The sequence below is a fragment of the Cherax quadricarinatus genome, chromosome 4, assembly GCF_038502225.1.
Source record: "Cherax quadricarinatus isolate ZL_2023a chromosome 4, ASM3850222v1, whole genome shotgun sequence".
Classification (NCBI taxonomy): Eukaryota; Metazoa; Arthropoda; class Malacostraca; order Decapoda; family Parastacidae; genus Cherax; species Cherax quadricarinatus.
This window is the reverse complement of record NC_091295.1, coordinates 45,603,021-45,627,058: the sequence shown is the minus strand read 5'-3', so window position 1 is coordinate 45,627,058 and position 24,038 is coordinate 45,603,021. Positions and strand designations below refer to the sequence as shown.

General features: G+C 39.0%; 1 protein-coding gene across 2 annotated transcripts in view; it reads left to right on the top strand.

The window, feature by feature from the left end:
- Nucleotides 1–23,596, top strand: part of LOC128684518 (transducin beta-like protein 3) — a 76,912-nt gene extending 53,316 nt beyond the window's left edge. For both annotated transcript variants that reach the window (XM_070096284.1, XM_070096287.1), the window contains 3 exons: nt 3,541–3,784; nt 21,069–21,256; nt 22,727–23,596. In XM_070096284.1, the coding sequence (XP_069952385.1) occupies nt 3,541–3,784; nt 21,069–21,256; nt 22,727–23,432 (1,138 nt within the window). In that variant the 3' untranslated portion in view covers nt 23,433–23,596. The remainder of the gene's footprint in view (nt 1–3,540; nt 3,785–21,068; nt 21,257–22,726) is intronic.
- The last annotated feature ends 442 nt before the right edge of the window (nt 23,597–24,038 follow it).

Sequence of the window (24,038 nt, the reverse complement as noted above, 5' to 3'; positions counted from 1 at the left end):
ATAGAAGAAAACCCAGAGGGGTGTGTATATATATATGCTTGTATGTGTAGTGTGACCTAAGTGTAAGTAGAAGTAGGAAGACGTACCTGAAACCTTGCATGTTTATGAGACAGAAAAAATGGACACCAGTAATCCTACTATCATGTAAAACAATTACAGGGTTTTGTTTTACACTAAAAATCACTCTATCAATACAAAATAAAGTATGTATCCATATCCTCCTTTGACCAGCCTGACCTGCACAGTGTACTGGTCTGTAACAGTGAAGTGTAGCTTCACTTGAATTTTCAGCCTCGTAAATTAAACAGCTCCACAACAGAGTTCAGCTGATCCTGAAGATGGCTTGTTTCATTTGAGTGCAAAACAAGTGCTTGGATGGTCTTCAAGTGCATGATAAACTCACAACACCTTACAATGTTGGAATTTATCACATATGGTTATTATACAAGTTCACTTGACATGACGTCAGGTGTATCTGACAAGTGTAATGTCCCCTGATTGCAAAACTGAAGATATATTGTACCTTTTTAAATTTATGTCATTGTATATGACCTCCTTTTATCATTGTTATATACTTTTTTATGTACAGTATTTTAGTTTTTTTGTCAAAACAATTTCAGAATTGTCACCATACAAACTCTACGTCTCTCTTTTGTCAGTTCCCAGTGCCTTATGATATCATTTAAGATTAATTAGATGTGAAAATCCTGGTCTTCTGAATTGATTATCTTCATTAAGGAGGTATTGACTGTATGACTAACATCCAGGACCAGCAAGGAGAATTTTTTTTTTTTTTTTTTTTATTATCACACTGGCCGATTCCCACCAAGGCAGGGTGGCCCGAAAAAGAAAAACTTTCACCATCATTCACTCCATCACTGTCTTGCCAGAAGGGTGCTTTACACTTCAGTTTTTAACCTGCAACATTAACACCCCTCCTTCAGAGTGCAGGCACTGTACTTCCCATCTCCAGGACTCAAGTCCGGCCTGCCGGTTTCCCTGAACCCCTTCATAAATGTTACTTTGCTCACACTCCAACAGCACGTCAAGCATTAAAAACCATTTGTCTCCATTCACTCCTGTCAAACACGCTCACGCATGCCTGCTGGAAGTCCAAGCCCCTCGCACACAAAACCTCCTTTACCCCCTCTCTCCAACCTTTCCTAGGCTGACCCCTACCCCGCCTTCCTTCCACTACAGACTGATGCACTCTTGAAGTCATTCTGTTTCGCTCCATTCTCTCTACATGTCCGAACCACCTCAACAACCCTTCCTCAGCCCTCTGGACAACAGTTTTGGTAATCCCGCACCTCCTCCTAACTTCCAAACTACGAATTCTCTGCATTATATTCACACCACACATTGCCCTCAGACATGACATCTCCACTGCCTCCAGCCTTCTCCTCGCTGCAACATTCATCACCCATGCTTCACACCCATATAAGAGCGTTGGTAAAACTATACTCTCATACATTCCCCTCTTTGCCTCCAAGGACAAAGTTCTTTGTCTCCACAGACTCCTAGGTGCACTACTCACTCTTTTCCCCTCATCAATTCTATGATTCACCTCATCTTTCATAGACCCATCCGCTGACATGTCCACTCCCAAATATCTGAATACATTCACCTCCTCCACACACTCTCCCTCCAGCAAGCAGAAATCTTCATCAAATGTTATTGAATTTCTTGTGTGTCAGTACAGGAGGGCCCCGCTTTACGGCGTTTCACTTTACGGCGTTCCGCTAATACAGTCATTTCAAATTATGACCAAAACTCGCTATACGGCTCCCCCCACCTGACTTTCTAATACGGCCACCGCGCCCCACCCTGTTTGTTTACATTCTTCGTGAGCTCAGTAAGCACTACGTCTCTCCATTTTGTCTGGAAACTCCAAAATTTCAAATGTTTTTAAAAGTTATTTCATTTTTATATATACTCTGATAATTATACTTATGTATACCTGTACTTAAATAAACTTACATACTGTGCTGGCGTGCAGGTACACATTAAAATCAGTAAGAGTGTCTTATGTCTCCAGACGTCATATTAGTAATGATAATAATAATCATCGAGTCTCATTTAAATGTCGTATATTACGTTAAATACACATTTTCATTAATCCATCTATGATATTTTTTCAAAATTATATAATAAACACGATACATAACATAAAAAGATGTTAAATACACCCCACAATAGAATAAATAAACATAAATATGAGATGTGGTAGCAGACTTGCACAAGTGACGCCATATTAGAAATGATAATAATAATAATAATCACCGAGTCTCATTAAATGTTGTATATTCCGTTAATATACACATTTTCATTAATCCATCCATGATATTTTTTTCAAAATTATATGATAAACATGATACATAATATAAAAAGATGATAAATACACCCTACAATAGAATAAATAAACATAAATATGAGATGTGGTAGCCAGATAACTTGTACAAGTGATGCCAAGAATAACATTTTCTCTAATCTAACATAAGAGAAAATGTGTTACTGGGGGTAACTGTAGAAAATTATTCCTTTTGTATGTATGTAAGTAAGTTTATTCAGGTATACACAAATACAGTTACATAGATTATCATACATAACAACATATGTGTAGAGAACCTAGGATAACCCAAAAAAGTCAGAGTGACTTATTTCCATTGCCTTCACTCAGAGCATCATTTCTTCTCAAAATGATGTTACATGAGAATGGGAGTGTTCTTCTTTATTTATTCTACCATATCAATGTAGAGACAACCTGTACACAATGTAACTTGTACACAAACCAGACGTGTACACTTCGTTTACAAAACTTACCTTCGCCTGGTTTGTTTACATAACTCTGCGCCTGTCCTCTCTCATGCACTCATTCTTTCTCTCTCTCATTTATTCGTTTTATCTCATTTACTTACTCCTGACCCTACATTAAGACTACAAATATTTTAAGGTAAGTAATGAGTGAACTGTATATACATTTTATCGCTCTGGGATGCTTAAATGTAATAGAATATTATGTGTAGGTGGGTTGGCCTGGTATGGTAGCCCGGCTGACTACCATACATACCACACTTGATTTTTTACAATAAATACTACTCATCTCACCCTATATTTTAAGGTAAGTAATGAGTGAACTGTATATACATTTTATCACTCTGGGATGCTTAAATATCATAGAAGTGTATGTGTGGGTGGGGTGGCCTGGTATGGTAGCCTGGCTGACTACCATACATACCACACTTGATTTCTTACAATAAATACTACTTGTCTCACCGTAGATTAAGACTATAAATATTTTAAGGTAAGTAATGAGTGCACTATGTGTGTATTGTACTTTTTTATTGTTTTTTGATGCCTGGTTCTATTGCTAACTTAATATATGTTAGTGTAAACTTGTTATCTAGTGTTTGTATGCATTTGTAAGTGGAAAAAAAGGGTGCTCCACTTTACGGCGGTTTCCGCTTTATGGCGGTAGCCTGGAACCTAACCAGCCGTATAAGTGGGGCCTTCCTGTATTATCTTTTTTTTTCTCTACAGACTGGCTGCAGAAGAACAAACACTGTCCAATCTCATCAAAGATAAGAAGTGGGCCAAAGCCTTTGGGATTGCAGTGCGTCTTGATCAACCTTTTCGTGCCCTGAATGTCATGAAAGCATTATTAGATGATTGCCCAGATCAGCTAACTGACATCCTAAGTAAGCTAAGGCAGGATCAAGTAGCATCACTATTAGGATATGCTGCTATGTGGAACACCAAGACAAAACATTCTCGTGAAGCTCAGGTATGAGAATAGTATGTTTACCTTTTCTTTTGTTTTTTTGGTAGCAGGTAGGGCTGTATTCAATGTGTCTCTTCTGGTCTAGAGCTGTTGTTTGGACAAACTATCTTTTTTTTTTTTAACAAGTCGGCCGTCTCCCACTGAGGCAGGGTGACCCAAAAAGAAAGAAAATCCCCAAAAAGAAAATACTTTCACCTCACTCACACATAATCACTGTTTTTGCAGAGGTGCTCAGAATACAACAGTTTAGAAGTATATATGTATAAAGATACACAACATATCCCTCCAAACTGCCAATATCCCAAACCCCTTCTTTAAAGTGCATGGATTTTACTCCCCGTTTCCAGGACTCAAGTCCAGCTATATAAAATAACCAGTTTCCCTGAATCCCTTCACTAAATATTACCCTGCTCACACTCCAACAGCTCGTCAGGTCCAAAATACCATTTGTCTACGTTCACTCCTATCTAACACGCTCACGCACACTTGCTGGAAGTCCAAGCCCTTTGTCCACAAAACCTCTTTTACCCCCTCCCTCCAACCTTTTCGAGGACAACCCCTACCCCGCCTTCCTTTCCCTACAGATTTATACGCTCTCCATGTCATTCTACTTTGATCCATTCTCTCTGAATGAACCAAACCACCTCAACAACCCCTCTTCAGCCCTCTGACTAATACTTTTATTAACTCTACACCTCCTAATTTCCACACTGCGAATTTTCTGCATAATATTTACACCACATATTGCCCTTAGACAGGACATCTCCACTGCCTCCATCCGCCTCCTTGCTGCAGCATTTACAACCCAAGCTTCACACCCACATAAGAGTGTTGGTACTACTATACTTTCATACATTCCCTTCTTTGCCTCCATAGATAACATTTTTTGTCTCCACATATACCTCAATGCACCACTCAACTTTTCTCCTTCATCAATATTATGATTAACCTCATCCTTCATAAATCCATCCGCTGACACGTCAACTCCCAAATATCTGAAAACATTCACTTCTTCCATACTCCTTCTCCCCAATTTAATATCCAATTTTTCTTTATCTAAATCATTTGATACCCTCATCACCTTACTCTTTTCTCTGTTCACTTTCAATTTTCTACCTTTACACACACACCCAAATTCGTCCACTAACCTTTGCAATTTTTCTTTAGAATTTCCCATAAGCACTGTATCATCAGCAAAAAATAACTGTGTCAATTCCCATTTTGTATTTAATTCCCCATAATTTAATCCCACCCCTCTCCCGAACACCCTAGCATTTACTTCTTTTATGACCCCATCTATAAATACATTAAACAACCATGGTGACATTACACATCCCTGTCTAAGACCTACTTTTACCGGGAAGTAGTCTCCTTCTCTTCTACATACCCTAACCTGAGCCTCACTATCCTCATAAAAACTCTTTACAGAATTTAGTAACTTACCACCTATTCCATATACTTGCAACATCTGCCACATTGCTCCTCTATCCACTCTATCATATGCCTTTTCTAAATCCATAAATGCAATAAAAACTTCCCTACCTTCATCTAAATATTTTTTTTTTTTTATTATCACACCGGCCGATTCCCACCAAGGCAGGGTGGCCCGAAAAAGAAAAACTTTCACCATCATTCACTCCATCACTGTCTTGCCAGAAGGGTGCTTTACACTACAGTTTTTAAACTGCAACATTAACACCCCTCCTTCAGAGTGCAGGCACTGTACTTCCCATCTCCAGGACTCAAGTCCGGCCTGCCGGTTTCCCTGAATCCCTTCATAAATGTTACTTTGCTCACACTCCAACAGCACGTCAAGTATTAAAAACCATTTGTCTCCATTCACTCCTATCAAACACGCTCACGCATGCCTGCTGGAAGTCCAAGCCCCTCGCACACAAAACCTCCTTTACCCCCTCCCTCCAACCCTTCCTAGGCCGACCCCTACCCCGCCTTCCTTCCACTACAGACTGATACACTCTTGAAGTCATTCTGTTTCGCTCCATTCTCTCTACATGTCCGAACCACCTCAACAACCCTTCCTCAGCCCTCTGGACAACAGTTTTGGTAATCCCGCACCTCCTCCTAACTTCCAAACTACGAATTCTCTGCATTATATTCACACCACACATTGCCCTCAGACATGACATCTCCACTGCCTCCAGCCTTCTCCTCGCTGCAACATTCATCACCCACGCTTCACACCCATATAAGAGCGTTGGTAAAACTATACTCTCATACATTCCCCTCTTTGCCTCCAAGGACAAAGTTCTTTGTCTCCACAGACTCCTAAGTGCACCACTCACTCTTTTTCCCTCATCAATTCTATGATTCACCTCATCTTTCATAGACCCATCCGCTGACACGTCCACTCCCAAATATCTGAATACGTTCACCTCCTCCATACTCTCTCCCTCCAATCTGATATTCAATCTTTCATCACCTAATCTTTTTGTTATCCTCATAACCTTACTCTTTCCTGTATTCACCTTTAATTTTCTTCTTTTGCACACCCTACCAAACTCATCCACCAATCTCTGCAACTTCTCTAAATACTGTTCACATATATGCTTCAATGTAAAGACTTGATCCACACATCCCCTACCCACTCTAAAACCTCCTTGCTTATCTGCAATTCTACATTCTGTCTTACCTCTAATTCTTTCAATAATAGCCCTACCATACACTTTTTCTGGTATACTCAGTAAGCTACTACTTCTTTCAACACACCGGCCGTATCCCACCGAGGTGTGGAGTGGCCCAAAAGGAGAAATGAAAGTTTCTCCTTTTACATTTAGTAATATATCAGGAGAAGGGCTACTAGCCCCTTGCTCCTGGCATTTTAGTCGCCTCTTACAACACGCATGGCTTACGGAGGAAGAATTCTGTTCCACTTCCCCATGGAGGTAAGAGGAAATAAACAAGAGCAAGAAGAAAACTCAAAGGTGTGTATATATATGCTTGTACATGTATGTGCTCCCACCCTCCTATAACCACAAACTTCTGCCCCACATTCTAATACTGCATTTTTAAAACTATTCCAACCCTCTTCAACCCCCCCACTACTCATCTTTGCACTAGCCCACCTTTCTGCCAATAGTCGCTTATATCTCACCCGAACTTCCTCCTCCCTTAGTTTATACACTTTCACCTCCCTCTTACTTGTTGTTGCCACCTTCCTCTTTTCCCATCTACCTCTTACTCTAACTGTAGCTACAACTAAATAATGATCCGATATATCAGTTGCCCCTCTATAAACATGTACATCCTGGAGCCTACCCATCAACCTTTTATCCACCAATACATAATCTAATAAACTACTTTCATTACGTGCTACATCATACCTTGTATATTTATTTATCCTATTTTTCATAAAATATGTATTACTTATTACCAAATTTCTTTCTACACATAGCTCAATTAAAGGCTCCCCATTTACATTTACCCCTGGCACCCCAAATTTACCTACTACTCCCTCCATAACATTTTTACCCACTTTAGCATTGAAATCCCCAACCACCATTACTCTCACACTTGATTCAAAACTCCCCACGCATTCACTCAACATTTCCCAAAATCTCTCTCTCTCCACTACACTTCTCTCTTCTCCAGGTGCATACACGCTTATTATAACCCACTTTTCATATCCAATCTTTATTTTACTCCACATAATCCTTGAATTAATACATTTATAGTCCCTCTTTTCCTGCCATAGCTTATCCTTCAACATTATTGCTACTCCTTCTTTAGCTCTAACTCTATTTGAAACCCCTGACCTAATCCCATTTATTCCTCTCCACTGAAACTCTCCCACCCCCTTCAGCTTTGTTTCACTTAAAGCCAGGACATCCAGCTTCTTCTCATTCATAACATCCACAATCATCTCTTTCTTATCATCTGCACAACATCCACGCACATTCAGACTTCCCACTTTGACAATTTTCTTCTTATTATTCTTTTTAATAATCTTTACAGGAAAAGGGGTTACTAGCCCATTGTTCCCGGCATTTTAGTTGACTTTTACAACACGCATGGCTTACGGAAGAAAGATTCTTATTCCACTTCCCCATGGATATAAAAGGAAAATTAATAAGACCAAGAACTATTAAGATAAAATCAAAGAAAACTCAGATGAGTGTGTATAAATAAATGTGTACATGTATGTGTAGTGTGACCTAAGTGTAAGTAGAAGTAGCAAGACATGCCTGTAATCTTGCATATTTATGAGACAGACAAAAGACATCAGCAATCCTACCATCATGTAAAACAATCACAGGCTTTCGTTTTACACTCACTTGGCAGGAGGGTAGTACCTCCCTGGGTGGTTGCTGTCTACCAATTGGTGGAATGATGAAGTAAAGGGTGTGATAAAAGAGAAAAAGGTAGCTTACGAGAGGTTTTTACAAAGCAGAAGTGTTATAAGAAGAGCAGAGTATATGGAGAGTAAAAGAAAGGTAAAGAGAGTGGTGAGAGAGTGCAAAAGGAGAGCAGATGATAGAGTGGGAGAGGCACTGTCAAGAAATTTTAATGAAAATAAGAAAAAATTTTGGAGTGAGTTAAACAAGTTAAGAAAGCCTAGGGAAAATATGGATTTGTCAGTTAAAAACAGAGTAGGGGAGTTAGTAGATGGGGAGATGGAGGTATTGGGTAGATGGCGAGAATATTTTGAGGAACTTTTAAATGTTAAGGAAGAAACAGAAGCAGTAATTTCATGCACTGGTCAGAGAGGTATACCATCTTTTAGGAGTGAAGAAGAGCAGAATGTAAGTGTGGGGGAGGTACGTGAGGCATTACGTAAAATGAAAGGGGGTAAAGCAGCTGGAACTGATGGGATCATGACAGAAATGTTAAAAGCAGGGGGGGATATAGTGTTGGAGTGGTTGGTACTTTTGTTTAATAAATGTACGAAAGAGGGGAAGGTACCTAGGGATTGGCGGAGAGCATGTATAGTCCCTTTATATAAAGGGAAAGGGGACAAAAGAGACTGTAAAAATTATAGAGGAATAAGCTTACTGAGTATACCAGGAAAAGTGTAAGGTAGGGTTATAATTGAAAGAATTAGAGGTAAGACAGAATGTAGGATTGCGGATGAGCAAGGAGGTTTCAGAGTGGGTAGGGGATGTGTAGATCAAGTGTTTACATTGAAGCATATATGTGAACAGTATTTAGATAAAGGTAGGGAAGTTTTTATTGCATTTATGGATTTAGAAAAGGCATATGATAGAGTGGATAGAGGAGCAATGTGGCAGATGTTGCAAGTATATGGAATAGGTGGTAAGTTATTAAATGCTGTAAAGAGTTTTTATGAGGATAGTGAGGCTCAGGTTAGGGTGTGTAGAAGAGAGGGAGACTACTTCCCGGTAAAAGTAGGTCTTAGACAGGGATGTGTAATGTCACCATGGTTGTTTAATATATTTATAGATGGGGTTGTAAAGGAAGTAAATGCTAGGGTGTTCGTGAGAGGGGTGGGATTAAATTTTGGGGAATCAAATTCAAAATGGGAATTGACACAGTTACTTTTTGCTGATGATACTGTGCTTATAGGAGATTCTAAAGAAAAATTGCAAAGGTTAGTGTATGAGTTTGGGAATGTGTGTAAAGGTAGAAAGTTGAAAGTGAACATAGAAAAGAGTAAGGTGATGAGGGTGTCAAATGATTTAGATAAAGAAAAATTGGATATCAAATTGGGGAGGAGGAGTATGGAAGAAGTGAATGTTTTCAGATACTTGGGAGTTGACGTGTCGGCAGATGGATTTATGAAGGATGAGGTTAATCATAGAATTGATGAGGGAAAAAAGGTGAGTGGTGCGTTGAGGTATATGTGGAGTCAAAAAACGTTATCTATGGAGGCAAAGAAGGGAATGTATGAAAGTATAGTAGTACCAACACTTATATGGGTGTGAAGCTTGGGTGGTAAATGCAGCAGCGAGGAGACGGTTGGAGGCAGTGGAGATGGTTTGGTCATTTAGAGAGAATGGATCAAAGTAGAATGACATGGAAAGCATATAAATCTATAGGGGAAGGAAGGCGGGGTAGGGGTCGTCCTCGAAAGGGTTGGAGAGAGGGGGTAAAGGAGGTTTTGTGGGCAAGGGGCTTGGACTTCCAGCAAGCGTGCGTGAGCGTGTTAGATAGGAGTGAATGGAGACGAATGGTACTTGGGACCTGACGATCTGTTGGAGTGTGAGCAGGGTAATATTTAGTGAAGGGATTCAGGGAAACCGGTTATTTTCATATAGTCGGACTTGAGTCCTGGAAATGGGAAGTACAATGCCTGCACTTTAAAGGAGGGGTTTGGGATATTGGCAGTGTGGAGGGATATGTTGTGTATCTTTATATGTGTATGCTTCTAGACTGTTGTATTCTGAGCACCTCTGCAAAAACACTGATAATGTGCGAGTGTGGTGAAAGTGTTGAATGATGATGAAAGTATTTTCTTTTTGGTGATTTTCTTTCTTTTTTGGGTCACCCTGCCTCGGTGGGAGACGGCCGACTTGTTGAAAAAAAAAAAAAAAAAAACATGTATGTGTAGTGTGACCTAAGTGTAAGTAGAAGTAGCAAGATGTACCTGAAATCTTGCATGTTTATGAGACAGAAAAAAGGACACCAGCAATCCTACCATCATGTAAAATAATTACAGGCTTTCATTTTACACTCACTTGGCAGGACGGTAGTACCTCCCTGGGCGGTTGCTGTCTACCAACCTACTACCTAGGACTCAGTAAACTTATTCCTTTATAATTTTTACAATCTCTTTCATCTCCCTTCCCTTTATATAAAGGGATTATACACACTCTCTGCCAATCCCTAGGTACCTTCCACTCTTTCATACATTTATTAAACAAAAATACCAATCACCCCAACACTATATCTCCCCTGCTTTTAACATTTCTGTCATGACCCCATCAGTTCCAGCTGCTTTACCCCCTCTCATTCTACGTAATGCCTCACGCACCTCCCCCACACTCACATCCTGCCCTTCTTCGCTCCTAAAAGATGGTTACCTCCCTGGCCAGTGCATGAAATTACCGCCTCCCTTTCTTCGTCGACACTTAAAAGTTCCTCAAAATATTCTTACCATCTACCCAATACCTCCATCCCCCCATCTACTAACTCCCCTACTCTGTTTTTAACTGACAAATCCATTCGTTTCCTAGGCTTTCTTAACTTGTTTAACTCGCTCCAAAATTTTTTTCTTATTTTCATTAAAATTTCTTGACAGAGCCTCTCCCACTCTATCATCTGCTCTCCTTTTGCACTCTCTCACCACTCTCTTCACCTTTCTTTTACTCTCCATATACTCTGCTTTTCTTATAACACTTCTGCTTTGTAAATGCCTCTCATAAGCTACCTTTTTCTCTTTTATCACACCCTTTACTTCATCATTCCACCAATCACTCCTCTTTCCTCTTGCACCCACCCTCCTATAACCACAAACTTCTGCCCCACATTCTAATACTGCGTTTTTAGAACTATTCCAACCCTCTTCAACCCCCCCTCCCTCTACTCATACTTACACCAGCCCACCTTTCTGCCAATAGTTGCTTATATCTCACCTGAACTTCCTCCTCCCTTAGTTTATACACTTTCACCTCCCTCTTACTTGTTATTGCTATTTTCCTCTTATCCCATCTACCTCTTACTCTAACTGTAGCTACAACTAGATAATGATCCGATATATCAGTTGCCCCTCTATACACCTGTACATCCTGGAGCCTAGCCATCAACCTTTTATCCACCAATACATAATCTAACAAACTACTTTCATTACGTGCTATATCATATCCTCTTTTTCATAAAATATTTATTACTTATTACCAAACTTATTTCAACACATAGCTCAATTAAAGGCTCCCCATTTTCATTTACCCCTGGCACCCCAGATTTACCTACTACTCCCTCCATAACATTTTTACCCACTTTAGCATTGAAATGCCCAACCACAAATACTCTCACACTTGGTTTAAAACTCATGCATTTACTCATCATTTCCTGAAATCTCTGTGTAAATATTATAAATAGAAAATGGAATTTAGCCATACTCATCACTTGTTAAAGCATTACAGAGGCACATAATGGATCCAAGGACTGCGCCTCAACACCCTGTGTTTGCTAAGCCAGCTACAGTAATAATGAACTATTTACAGAATATATTGAAATTCAGTCACAAAAATTACAATGGGGTTACGTGTGGTTATGAGTTATATATGAGGTATTTAAAATAGGTAGTAGGTTGGTAGACAGCAACCACCCAGGGAGGTACTACCGTCCTGCCAAGTGAGTGTAAAATGAAAGCCTGTAATTGTTTTACATGATGGTAGGATTGCTGGTGTCTTTTGTCTGTCTCATAAATATGCAAGATTACAGGTACGTCTTGCTACTTCTACTTACACTTAGGTCACACTACACATACATGTACACGTTTATTTATACACACTCATCTGAGTTTTCTTTGATTTTATCTTAATAGTTCTTGGTCTTATTACTTTTCCTTTTATATCCATGGGGAAGTGGAATAAGAATCTTTCCTCCGTAAGCCATGCGTGTTGTAAAAGTCAACTAAAATGCCAGGAACAATGGGCTAGTAACCCCTTTTCCTGTAAAGATTACTAAAAAGAATAAGAAGAAGAAAATTGTCAAAGTGGGAAGTCTGAATGTGCGTGGATGTTGTGCAAATGATAAGAAAGAGATGATTGTGGATGTTATGAATGAGAAGAAACTGGATGTCCTGGCTTTAAGTGAAACAAAGCTTTAAGGGGGTGGGAGAGTTTCAATGGAGAGGAATAAATGGGATTAGGTCAGGGGTTTCAAATAGAGTTAAAGCTAAAGAAGGAGTAGCAATAATGTTGAAGGATAAGCTATGGCAGGAAAAGAGGGACTACAAATGCATAAATTCAAGGATTATGTGGAGTAAAATAAAGATTGGATGTGAAAAGTGGGTTATAGTAAGTGTGTATGCACCTGGAGAAGAGAGAAGTGTAGAGGAGAGAGAGAGATTCTGGGAAATGTTGAGTGAATGCGTGGGGAGTTTTGAATCAAGTGTGAGAGTAATGGTGGTTGGGGATTTCAATGCTAAAGTGGGTAAAAATGTTATGGAGGGAGTAGTAGGTAAATTTGGGGTGCCAGGGGTAAATGTAAATGGGGAGCCTTTAATTGAGTTATGTGTAGAAAGAAATTTGGTAATAAGTAATACATATTTTATGAAAAAGAGGATAAATAAATATACAAGGTATGATGTAGCACGTAATGAAAGTAGTTTGTTAGATTATGTATTGGTGGATAAAAGGTTGATGGTTAGGCTCCAGGATGTACATGTTTATAGAGGGGCAACTGATATATCAGATCATTATTTAGTTGTAGCTACAGTTAGAGTAAGAGGTAGATGGGAAAAGAGGAAGGTGGCAACAACAAGTAAGAGGGAGGTGAAAGTGTATAAACTAAGGGAGGAGGAAGTTCGGGCGAGATATAAGCGACTATTGGCAGAAAGGTGGGCTAGTGCAAAGATGAGTAGTGGGGGGGTTGAAGAGGGTTGGAATAGTTTTAAAAATGCAGTATTAGAATGTGGGGCAGAAGTTTGTGGTTATAGGAGGGTGGGGGCAGGAGGAAAGAGGAGTGATTGGTGGAATGATGAAGTAAAGGGTGTGATAAAAGAGAAAAAGGTAGCTTACGAGAGGTTTTTACAAAGCAGAAGTGTTATAAGAAGAGCAGAGTATATGGAGAGTAAAAGAAAGGTGAAGAGAGTGGTGAGAGAGTGCAAAAGGAGAGCAGATGAAAGAGTGGGAGAGGCACTGTCAAGAAATTTTAATGAAAATAAGAAAAAATTTTGGAGTGAGTTAAACAAGTTAAGAAAGCCCAGGGAAAGTATGGATTTGTCCGTTAAAAACAGAGTAGGGGAGTTAGTAGATGGGGAGAGGGAGGTATTAGGTAGATGGCGAGAATATTTTGAGGAACTTTTAAATGTTGAGGAAGAAAGGGAGGCGGTAATTTCATGCACTGGCCAGGGAGGTATACCATCTTTTAGGAGTGAAGAAGAGCAGAATGTAAGTGTGGTGGAGGTACGTGAGGCATTACGTAGAATGAAAGGGGGTAAAGCAGCTGGAACTGATGGGATCATGACAGAAATGTTAAAAGCAGGGGGGGATATAGTGTTGGAGTGGTTGGTACTTTTGTTTAATAAATGTATGAAAGAGGGGAAGGTACCTAGGGATTGGCGGAGAGCATGTATAGTCCCTTTATATAAAGGGAAAGGGGACAAAAGAGATTGTAAAAATTATAGAGGAATAAGTTTACTGAGTATACCAGGAAAAGTATACGGTAGGGTTATAATTGAAAGAATTAGAGGTAAGACAGAATGTAGAATTGCAGATGAGCAAGGAGGCTTCAGAGTGGGTAGGGGATGTGTAGATCAAGTGTTTACATTGAAGCATATATGTGAACAGTATTTAGATAAAGTTAGGGAAGTTTTTATTGCATTTATGGATTTAGAAAAGGCATATGATAGAGTGGATAGAGGAGCAATGTGCCAGATGTTGCAAGTTTATAGAATAGGTGGTAAGTTACTAAATGCTGTAAAGAGCTTTTATGAGGATAGTGAGGCTCAGGTTAGGGTGTGTAGAAGAGAGGGAGAATACTTCCCGGTAAAAGTAGGTCTTAGACAGGGATGTGTAATGTCACCATGGTTGTTTAATATATTTATAGATGGGGTTGTAAAAGAAGTAAATGCTAGGGTGTTCGGGAGAGGGGTGGGATTAAATTATGGGGAATCAAATTCAAAATGGGAAATGACACAGTTACTTTTTGCTGATGATACTGTACTTATGGGAGATTCTAAAGAAAAATTGCAAAGTTTAGTGGATGAGTTTGAGAATGTGTGTAATGGTAGAAAGTTGAAAGTGAACATAGAAAAGAGTAAGGTGATGAGGGTATCAAATGATTTAGATAAAGAAAAATTGGATATCAAATTGGGGAGGAGGAGTATGGAAGAAGTGAATGTTTTCAGATACTTGGGAGTTGACGTGTCGGCGGATGGATTTATGAAGGATGAGGTTAATCATAGAATTGATGAGGGAAAAAAGGTGAGTGGTGCGTTGAGTTATATGTGGAGTCAAAAAACGTTATCTATGGAGGCAAAGAAGGGAATGTATGAAAGTATAGTAGTACCAACACTCTTATGTGGATGTGAAGCTTGGGTGGTAAATGCAGCAGCGAGGAGATGGTTGGAGGCAGTGGAGATGTCCTGTCTAAGGGCAATGTGTGGTGTAAATATTATGCAGAAAATTCGGAGTGTGGAAATTAGGAGTAGGTGTGGAGTTAATAAAAGCATTAGTCAGAGGGCAGAAGAGGGGTTGTTGAGGTGGTTTGGTCATTGAGAGAGAATGGATCAAAGTAGAATGACATGGAAAGCATATAAATCTATAGGGGAAGGAAAAAGGGGTAGGGGTCATCCTCGAAAGGGTTGGAAAGAGGGGGTAAAGGAGGTTTTGTGGGCGAGGGACTTGGACTTCCAGCAAGCGTGCATGAGCGTGTTAGGAGTGAATGGAGACGAATGATACTTGGGACCTGACGATCTGTTGGAGTGTGAGCAGGGTAATATTTAGTGAAGGGATTCAGGGAAACCGGTTATTTTCATATAGTCGGACTTGAGTCCTGGAAATGGGAAGTACAATGCCTGCACTTTAAAGGAGTGGTTTGGGATATTGGCAGTTTGGAGGGATATGTTGTGTATCTTTATACGTATATGCTTCTAAACTCTTGTATTCTGAGCACCTCTGCAAAGGCAGTGATGGTGTGTGAGTGTGGTGAAAGTGTTGAATGATGATGAAAGTATTTTCTTTTTGGGGATTTTCTTTCTTTTTTGGGTCACCCTGCCTCGGTGGGAGGCGACCGACTTGTTCAAAAAAAAAAAAAAAATTTAAAATAGACAAAGTTAGGGTAATTTTTCTAGAAAGGCTAGTAATTCGCCACTGTGGATAAAGTATGTACTTAGATATTTCATGGAATGCTAGACTTGGTCATTAATGCATAAATTGCACTCTCACTTCTCATACTTTAGATTAGGTTATATTTCTTGTATGTTCACTTTCATCTAAAATAAGAGTGCTTACAGGTAGAGGCAGTGGACTTCTCCATTCGCTGTTCTTGTAGTGAAGCAAAGCATAGAGTGAATCAAGAATACAAAGAATATTATCATCATGGGAAAGAAAGGCCACAACTCCAATAGATGTCTTGTGTAAACCAATTCCATTTCTTTGTTTCAGTGTCCATCATCTCAAAATTTGAGCTGCTGGGTTTTATATTTTATTAAATAAAACATATCTTCATTCCATCATAGTGTTTCCTAATTCCACTTTACTGTTAGGACAAAAATCTGGTATATCTAATAGTATATGATACAAGGTTTTATTATATTAGATATTGTTTAGCTATTTTGGCAAAAATACACATAATATTTTTTATAGCTATCAAAATATTTTAAGGTACGTAATGTGTGTACGTAGTGTACACTGGACCCTCGGTTATCGGCCGTTCCTGTTATCGGCCAGCTCGGTTATAGGCCGGTTTTTTGGCTTCCGGTTATCGGTTATTATTTCGCATATCGGCTGTATGGGACGCGTACACCTGCCCACCGACAGCAGCTCGCATCAGTCTGGCTGTGTCTCGGGGCGAGTGAGGAAGCTTCTGCTCTTTCATCCAAACTTTCCGCTATAATCTGTTGTTTTTGATGGTTATTTATCAAATGCAACTGCGAAATAAGTCACCATAGCCCCAAAGAAAGTTCTTACTAGAGTTACTTTGGTAAAGAAAGTGAAAAACAATATAGATTTCAAGGCAGGCAGTCATAGAGGCAAGGAGTGTAGCAGGCATACAGGAAGTGTAGCAGGCATGCAGGGAGTGTAGCAGCCATGCATGGAGTGTAACAGGCATGCAGGAAGTGTAGCAGGCATACAGGAAGTATAGTAGGCTTGTAGGAAGTGTAGCAGGCATGCAGGAAGTGTAGGAGGCATGCAGGAAGTGTAGCAGGCACGCAGGGAATGTAGCAGGCACGCAGGGAGTGTAGCAGGCATGCAGGGAGTGTAGCAGTAATGCAGGAAGTATAGCAGGCATGCAGGGAGTGTAGCAGACATGCAGAAAGTGTAGCGAGCATTCTATAAGCCAGGATTAGTCTTCAATAAAGGCATGTAATACTGATTTAATTGTTAAAAAAAACATATTTTTTTGTGAATATTCTTGTCTGGAATGGATTAACTGTATTTCCATTAATTCTTATGGGAAATATTATTTCATTTTTCGGCCATTTTGGTTTTAGGCCGAGTTTCTGGAACGGATTACGGCCGATAACCGAGGGTCCACTGTATATGCATTTTTTAGGCCTGGCTCTACTGCTTAATACATGAAAGCATAAATATGTTATTAGGCTTATATATGGATTTGAAAGTGAAAAAAGACTTTCACTTTACAGCGATTTTTGCTTTACAGCAGTAGCCCAGAATCTAACTTGCTGTATAAGTGGGGCCTGCCTGTAATACAGTAGATCCTTACATTACACGGTAGTTACATCCCTGAAAATGCCGTGTTCGATAAATCTGTGTTATACAAACTGAAGAGCTTACAGGGAAAATAGGATTATGTTCCTGGGGACCCCCCAAAAGCCAAACAACTTATTTTTTAGACATCCAGATCTTACAAAAATTAAAAGGATAATGTTTTTTGTTGCTTAAGACTACAAATGCAACAGAAATAATATTATTTACCTTAAATTGTGGTTGCTGGTGTATGTCAGTGATTGTGAAGAGAGTAGAGATGTATGGTATGGCCCTACTGGGCTGAGGTGAATGGTTGTTGGTTGTCGGCAGAAGTGGATGATTGAGGTTCTCGTATTAAAGTCGATGGTTGCATTGAAGTGTACATAAATTCTGTAATGGATTTTTGGCTTCTTTTTATCCTGCAGTATGTTATACATTATACATTATTCCGGAAGCTTTGTACTGCCAGGTTGGAGTCAGTCCACTGATGCAACTAGTATTTTCATCACTTTTCTTGTGTAGCTACACTTGAATAACTCAATAACTCCCCGATCCAGTGGTTGTATTAAAGATGTTATATTCGAGGTAAAAATACAACTTTTACATGTGGGGTTACATTCAGCAAAGCTTCTGGATGAGTACGGGAATTATCAAGAATGAAGAGAGCCTTGAATCCAAGGTTCTTGCTGTGCAAATAAAACTTGACTTCAGGAATAAAGTGATGCTTAACCCTTTGACAATTTCAGGCCCCTTTCTGAAACTGTCTTTCTATGTCGCCAAATATTCGAAAAAAAAAATTATTTTTTCTTATGAAATGATAGAGAATCTTTTCCCGATGGCAATGACACCAAAAGTTCAAAATTTGGTCGAAAACTCACGGAATTACGCTCCCGCGAAGTTAGCGGAATCGGCGACATATGTGTATCGGCGATTTCGCCAACTTTGAACCCTGTTTTCAGCCAATTTCGTTGTTCCAGTTGACCAAACTCATAGCTATTTCTTTAGAGCTCCATTTTATATATCAGCTGAGTACGAGAAACTGCCCATTTACCAATTTGAATTACCCAGTATAGTGGTCAGAAATTGGCAATTTGGCCAATTTCATGCAAATTAAAACAGATGCCAATTTCAAAATAGGGTCCAGAATAAACAAGGTAGACATTCTTGGCACTAAAATAGCATATCCTCTGTTCATTAGTCACATCTCTAGGCCCCTCTTATATTATTATTGCTTTCTATTTTGATTTTTTATTCATACAAAAAAATACAAAATTTACTGTTATGCAGACTACTGCATTGTTGTAAAAATAGTATAAATAATATCAGTGCACTAGTGAAAGAATATTAGACTCCCCAGTTGACGTGTATTGGACGTGTGGTGTGATTTGTTTACTCCTGAACATTGGTAAAAATCGAACATTTCCGCTAATTTGAGCTCAGTTTCAAGGTCGTTTTCATCGTCAAAGTAATGAAAATCATCTCTATTTCTGTAATATGTTTCCCATTTTATCACCTAAGACCATGAAAACGCGAATACAACGATAAATACTATACGAAAATACACCTCAAGGTCGGCGTTTTATTCCAAAAAAAATGATCAGTTTTTTTTTCTCATTACGCAATGTGTACTGCAGGATTTTTTTTATGTGGTGCACACTGACCACACAGACCCATTCTCTCACATGTGGGCCTACCAGCTTTCTCCCGCTTAATTTGAAGCCGCTAGAATTATTGAGTGTATATATGTCAGAAACATTGGCTCGTAAGACGTATTTATACGTCGAAAACAGTCAAAGGGTTAAACCAGTCAATATATATTTTCTCTGTCATCCATGCTGACTTGTTTGACCTCTAAATTACTGGTAAGGTGTTTTTATCTACACCTTTCAGAGCATGAGGATTCTCAGAGTGGCAAATAATCATGGGCTTACACTTGAAATCACCTGATGCATTACTGCAAAGGAGCAAGGTGAAGCAATAATTTGCTGTCTTGAATCCCGGTGCAGCCCCGCGTAAACAGTGGTCTCGCCCACAGCCAGGCAGCGACCTGAGCTAGGAAAATATCCTGCCGGCGATTCACCCAATTTTTTCCCCTCCCGCAAACTGAACTGTGCTAAGTTAATTTTATGAAGTGTTGTATAAAATTATGCCACAGTTTTTCAAGTGTAATAACCAAAATGTGCCAAATAAATCCATGTAATATGAGGGCCTACTGTATATTATTTCATAATTCTCTTATTACTCTCCACTCTGTGCGTGGTGCACTGTCTGCAATTTCTGTATAATTTTAAAAACATTCTTCTTTTCCTACCTAACATTGCAATAGACTTTATATGCAGTATAGAAAGAAGAAGTTATCTTGGGGGTGTAATAATGGTTTAAATTTCCAATGTAGGATTTTTTTTTTTAAATTCCCACATTTAACCCTTTGGGGGTTTTGGAAGTATACTAGTACGTCTTACGACCCAGGGTTTTTGACGTACTAGTACGCCTAAATTCTAGCGCCCTCAAATCTAGTGAGAGAAAGCTGGTAGGCCTACATATGTAAGAATGGATATATGTGGTCAGTGTGTGCAGTATAAAAAAAATCCTGCAGCACACAGTGCGTAATGAGAAAAACAAAAACTTTGACCGTGTTTTTGGATTAAAACAGCGACATTTGCACTGTATTTTCGTATGGTATTTATTGCTGTATTCTAGTTTTCTTGGTCTCATTTTATAGAATGGAAGACATATTACAGAAATTGAGATGATTTTGACTGGTTTTACAATGAAAAGTACCTTGAAATTGAGCTCAAAGTAGCAGAAATGTTCGATTTTTACCAAAGTTCAAAAGTAAACAAATCATGCCAAGCGTCCAATACACATCAACTGGCGAGTCTAATATTCTTTCACAAGTGCCCTGATATTATTTATACCATTTCTAAACACTAATGCAGCAGTCTGCATAGCAGTAAATCTTATTTTTTTTTTTTTTTTGTAAGAATAAAAATTCAAAGTGGAAATCCAAAGAAATATAAGAGGGGCCTGGGGATGTGACTAACGAGCAGAGAACTTGTTATTTTAGTTCCAGGAATGTCTTTCTTGTTTATTCTGGATGCTTTTCAGAAATTTGCATCTTTTGAAATTTGGGTGAAATTGGCAAAATTGCTAAATTCTGATCACTTTATATGATAGTTGAAATCGGTAAATGGGTGGTTTCTTGTACTCATTCGATAGAAAAAATGGAGTTTTAGCGAAATAGTTATGATTTTTGTTGACTAGTACACTGGAATTGGCCGAAAATAGGGCTCAAAGTGGGCAAAATCGCCGATGCGTAAACATCATCGAGACCACTAACTTCGCGAGAACATAATTCCATAAGTTTTCCATTAAATTTCATACTTTTGGTGTCATTATGATCAGGAAAAGATTCTCCATCTTTTCGTAAGAAAAAATTTTTTTTTTTTTTTTTTAAATTTGGCTGACCCTGAGAACAAGTTTCTGAGAGGACCTGTCAACCCCCAAAGGGTTAAGAGAGGAAGTTAAAGATGATGATGTGATCTGTTGTAGATCAGTCTACACATATTGCTTGTGATTGAAATTGCAGTTTATTAGATTTATCAGCATAGGAGATTTTAGGATCAATTTTGTCTTTCAGAGTTTGGAAAAAATTGTAGTCCCTTGTAATACTGTATTACTGATTTTAATAACATTTATCAATAAGGCAATTTTTTTTTTTTTTTTTCACTTTTTATAAACGCATAGTGATATACATTCTCAATCAACAGAACATCGTAAATGTTTTGCTCAAGACTCGCCTACCAGACGAGCTCGAAGAACTGGGTGCATGGAAGCAGACACTGGAGGGTCTTCTTCCCTACACAGAGCGTCATCTTCGTCGTTTGTCAGCCCTTCACCAGTCATCCTCTATCCTCAGCTACATGTCATCTTGCATCTCTCTTGGGGGAGATCTTAAGTAAGCTCAAGATTTATTTAAAATTTTGGAAATTGGGTTTTCTTTCCGCATGCTGTGTAACTTCACTACATGCATGTAATTGAACCCATAAAAGAAAATACAGTATGGCCCCAACTTGTGATGCTAATGCATTCCCAAAAATTTACCATAAGTCGAATGGTTGGTACTCAAAACGTTTTTTCATAAAGTATGAAACAGATTATTAATGTTCTCTTGGGACTTAATTTTTCACATCTAATTTCAGTTAATTTCCCCAAACAAACTTTTACCATCAGTAGGCATTTTCAATTAAATACACAACAAAGCAATATTTCTACAATGTGTACATGTTATTCAAACAACAAAATAATTTAACTACAGTATTTACCATACTTTATATAAAGTATTTACCCTGAATATTGATCTTGTCTTGCTCAATGGAAGTGATGTTTCTTGTTTATTTTAAGTTTTGTAAGTATTTTTATTATTTTTTTTATTATCACACTGGCCGATTCCCACCAAGGCAGGGTGGCCCGAAAAAGAAAAACTTTCACCATCATTCACTCCATCACTGTCTTGCCAGAAGGGTGCTTTACACTTCAGTTTTTAAACTGCAACATTAACACCCCTCCTTCAGAGTGCAGGCACTGTACTTCCCATCTCCAGGACTCAAGTCCAGCCTGCCGGTTTCCCTGAACCCCTTCATAAATGTTACTTTGCTCACACTCCAACAGCACGTCAAGTATTAAAAACCATTTGTCTCCATTCACTCCTATCAAACACGCTCACGCATGCCTGCTGGAAGTCCAAGCCCCTCGCACACAAAACCTCCTTTACCCCCTCCCTCCAACCTTTCCTAGGCCGACCCCTACCCCGCCTTCCTTCCACTACAGACTGATACACTCTTGAAGTCATTCTGTTTCGCTCCATTCTCTCTACATGTCCGAACCACCTCAACAACCCTTCCTCAGCCCTCTGGACAACAGTTTTGGTAATCCCGCACCTCCTCCTAACTTCCAAACTACGAATTCTCTGCATTATATTCACTCCACACATTGCCCTCAGACATGACATCTCCACTGCCTCCAGCCTTCTCCTCGCTGCAACATTCATCACCCACGCTTCACACCCATATCACAAGTGTGTCACTCATTTATAAGTAATTAATTGGTTCCGAAATACCAATGTTGTAGATGCGAATCATCATAACTCAGAATGCTGCAAATCTAGGCCCTGTTGTGTAGATTTTTACCATGTGGATAACATTTGAAACATCTTAACAATATCAGTTTTTAATAAGACTTGTTTGAATTGAGCATTCCTTATTAATGCTGCCATAGAATATTATTCCTCTTAAGGATTTATGCAGTTATTCTGTTCCATTGAATAAGAACTAGAATAGGACTAAAATTTAAGCCATATGTCTTAAAAATATTTGTCTTTACTATAGTCATTTTTTTTTTTTTTTTTTTTTTTTTTTTGCCTTTGCAGAGACTTTCACCTGCCCCCAGTATTGGATAATTTGGAGTTACTGCAAAATATATATTATTCTTCAGCCAACAAAGAAGGCACCGAGATGAAGGAGGAGAAAGTGGAGGATGAGGAGGAGGAAGATGAAGACCTTAGAGCATCAGTTCAAGATTCAATTTTAGAAGTGGATGATAGTGAGAGTGATGAAAATAGTGGGGAGGAAGTTGATACAGGAAAAGAAATTGAAGAAAATGATGATGATGAAGGAATTGACGAAGGTAGTTATGATGACACTGAGGAATACGATAATGAAAGCGGTAACAGAGTGAAGAGCTCTGAGGTACCTCCTGCTTCTCTTGATGACTTGAATGCCAACTTTATCATTGAGAAGGTTGTTGTTGAAAGTTCTGATGATGAAAGCATAACAATGGCATATGAAAATGAAGACCAAAATATAACTCCAAAAAGAAGGGGATTTTCCATGGATCAGATTCAGCTGGAGACAAAAAAAGGGAAAGATAGCAGAGGAAGAGGGATCTTTAAAGATAGAGGAAGAAAAGGTGGAGGAGAAAAATTTACTAAGAAGAAAGGAAGGAACTTGAATGGAGTTGTACTTAAAGTCAGAAAAAATAGAGTCAAAGTAAAGAAAAGAGCCACAGAAGAAATAGAAGTAAAGGGATCAAGAAGTGCTGGGAAAAGTAAAAGGAGTTTCAAGAGTATGGTTTAACATGGGATAATAACTTTGTTTCATAAGTAATTTTGACTTGTTTATAAATATTTTAAGTATGTCAGATGTAGGTTTTAATGTGTAAATGTTAATTAAGTATTGCATAATGAAAAGTTAATTTAAAAAAAAAAAAATGAACTCAGTGGCCATCTCCTGCTAAGGCAGGGTGACCCAAAGAAAACATGTTTACCAACATTCACTCAATCATCGTCTTTCCTAAAGTTCACTGACATCACAGTCAGATTACCCCTCCGACCACATTCCCTCCCCGTTCCAGTCACGGTATTGTGCCTTTTTTTTTTTTATGTTATTCCCTCCCCTCCTACAGAGCACAGGCACTGCTCTTCTCATCTACAAGACTCAAGCAGAGCAAACTGGTTTCCTTGAATCCTTCATAAAAGTTACCTTGATTACACTCCAACAGCATGTCCATTAAGAACTGCTTGTCTTCATTCACTCCTATCCAGCACAAACCTGCTGGATTCTCCGGCCTAAAAGTCAAAGCCTCTTGTACCCCCTGTCCCTCCAAACATTCTTGGGATAATCCCTACCTCTCCTACCTTCCACTTCAGATTTATACTCCTTTGTCAGACTTGCTGTCCATCC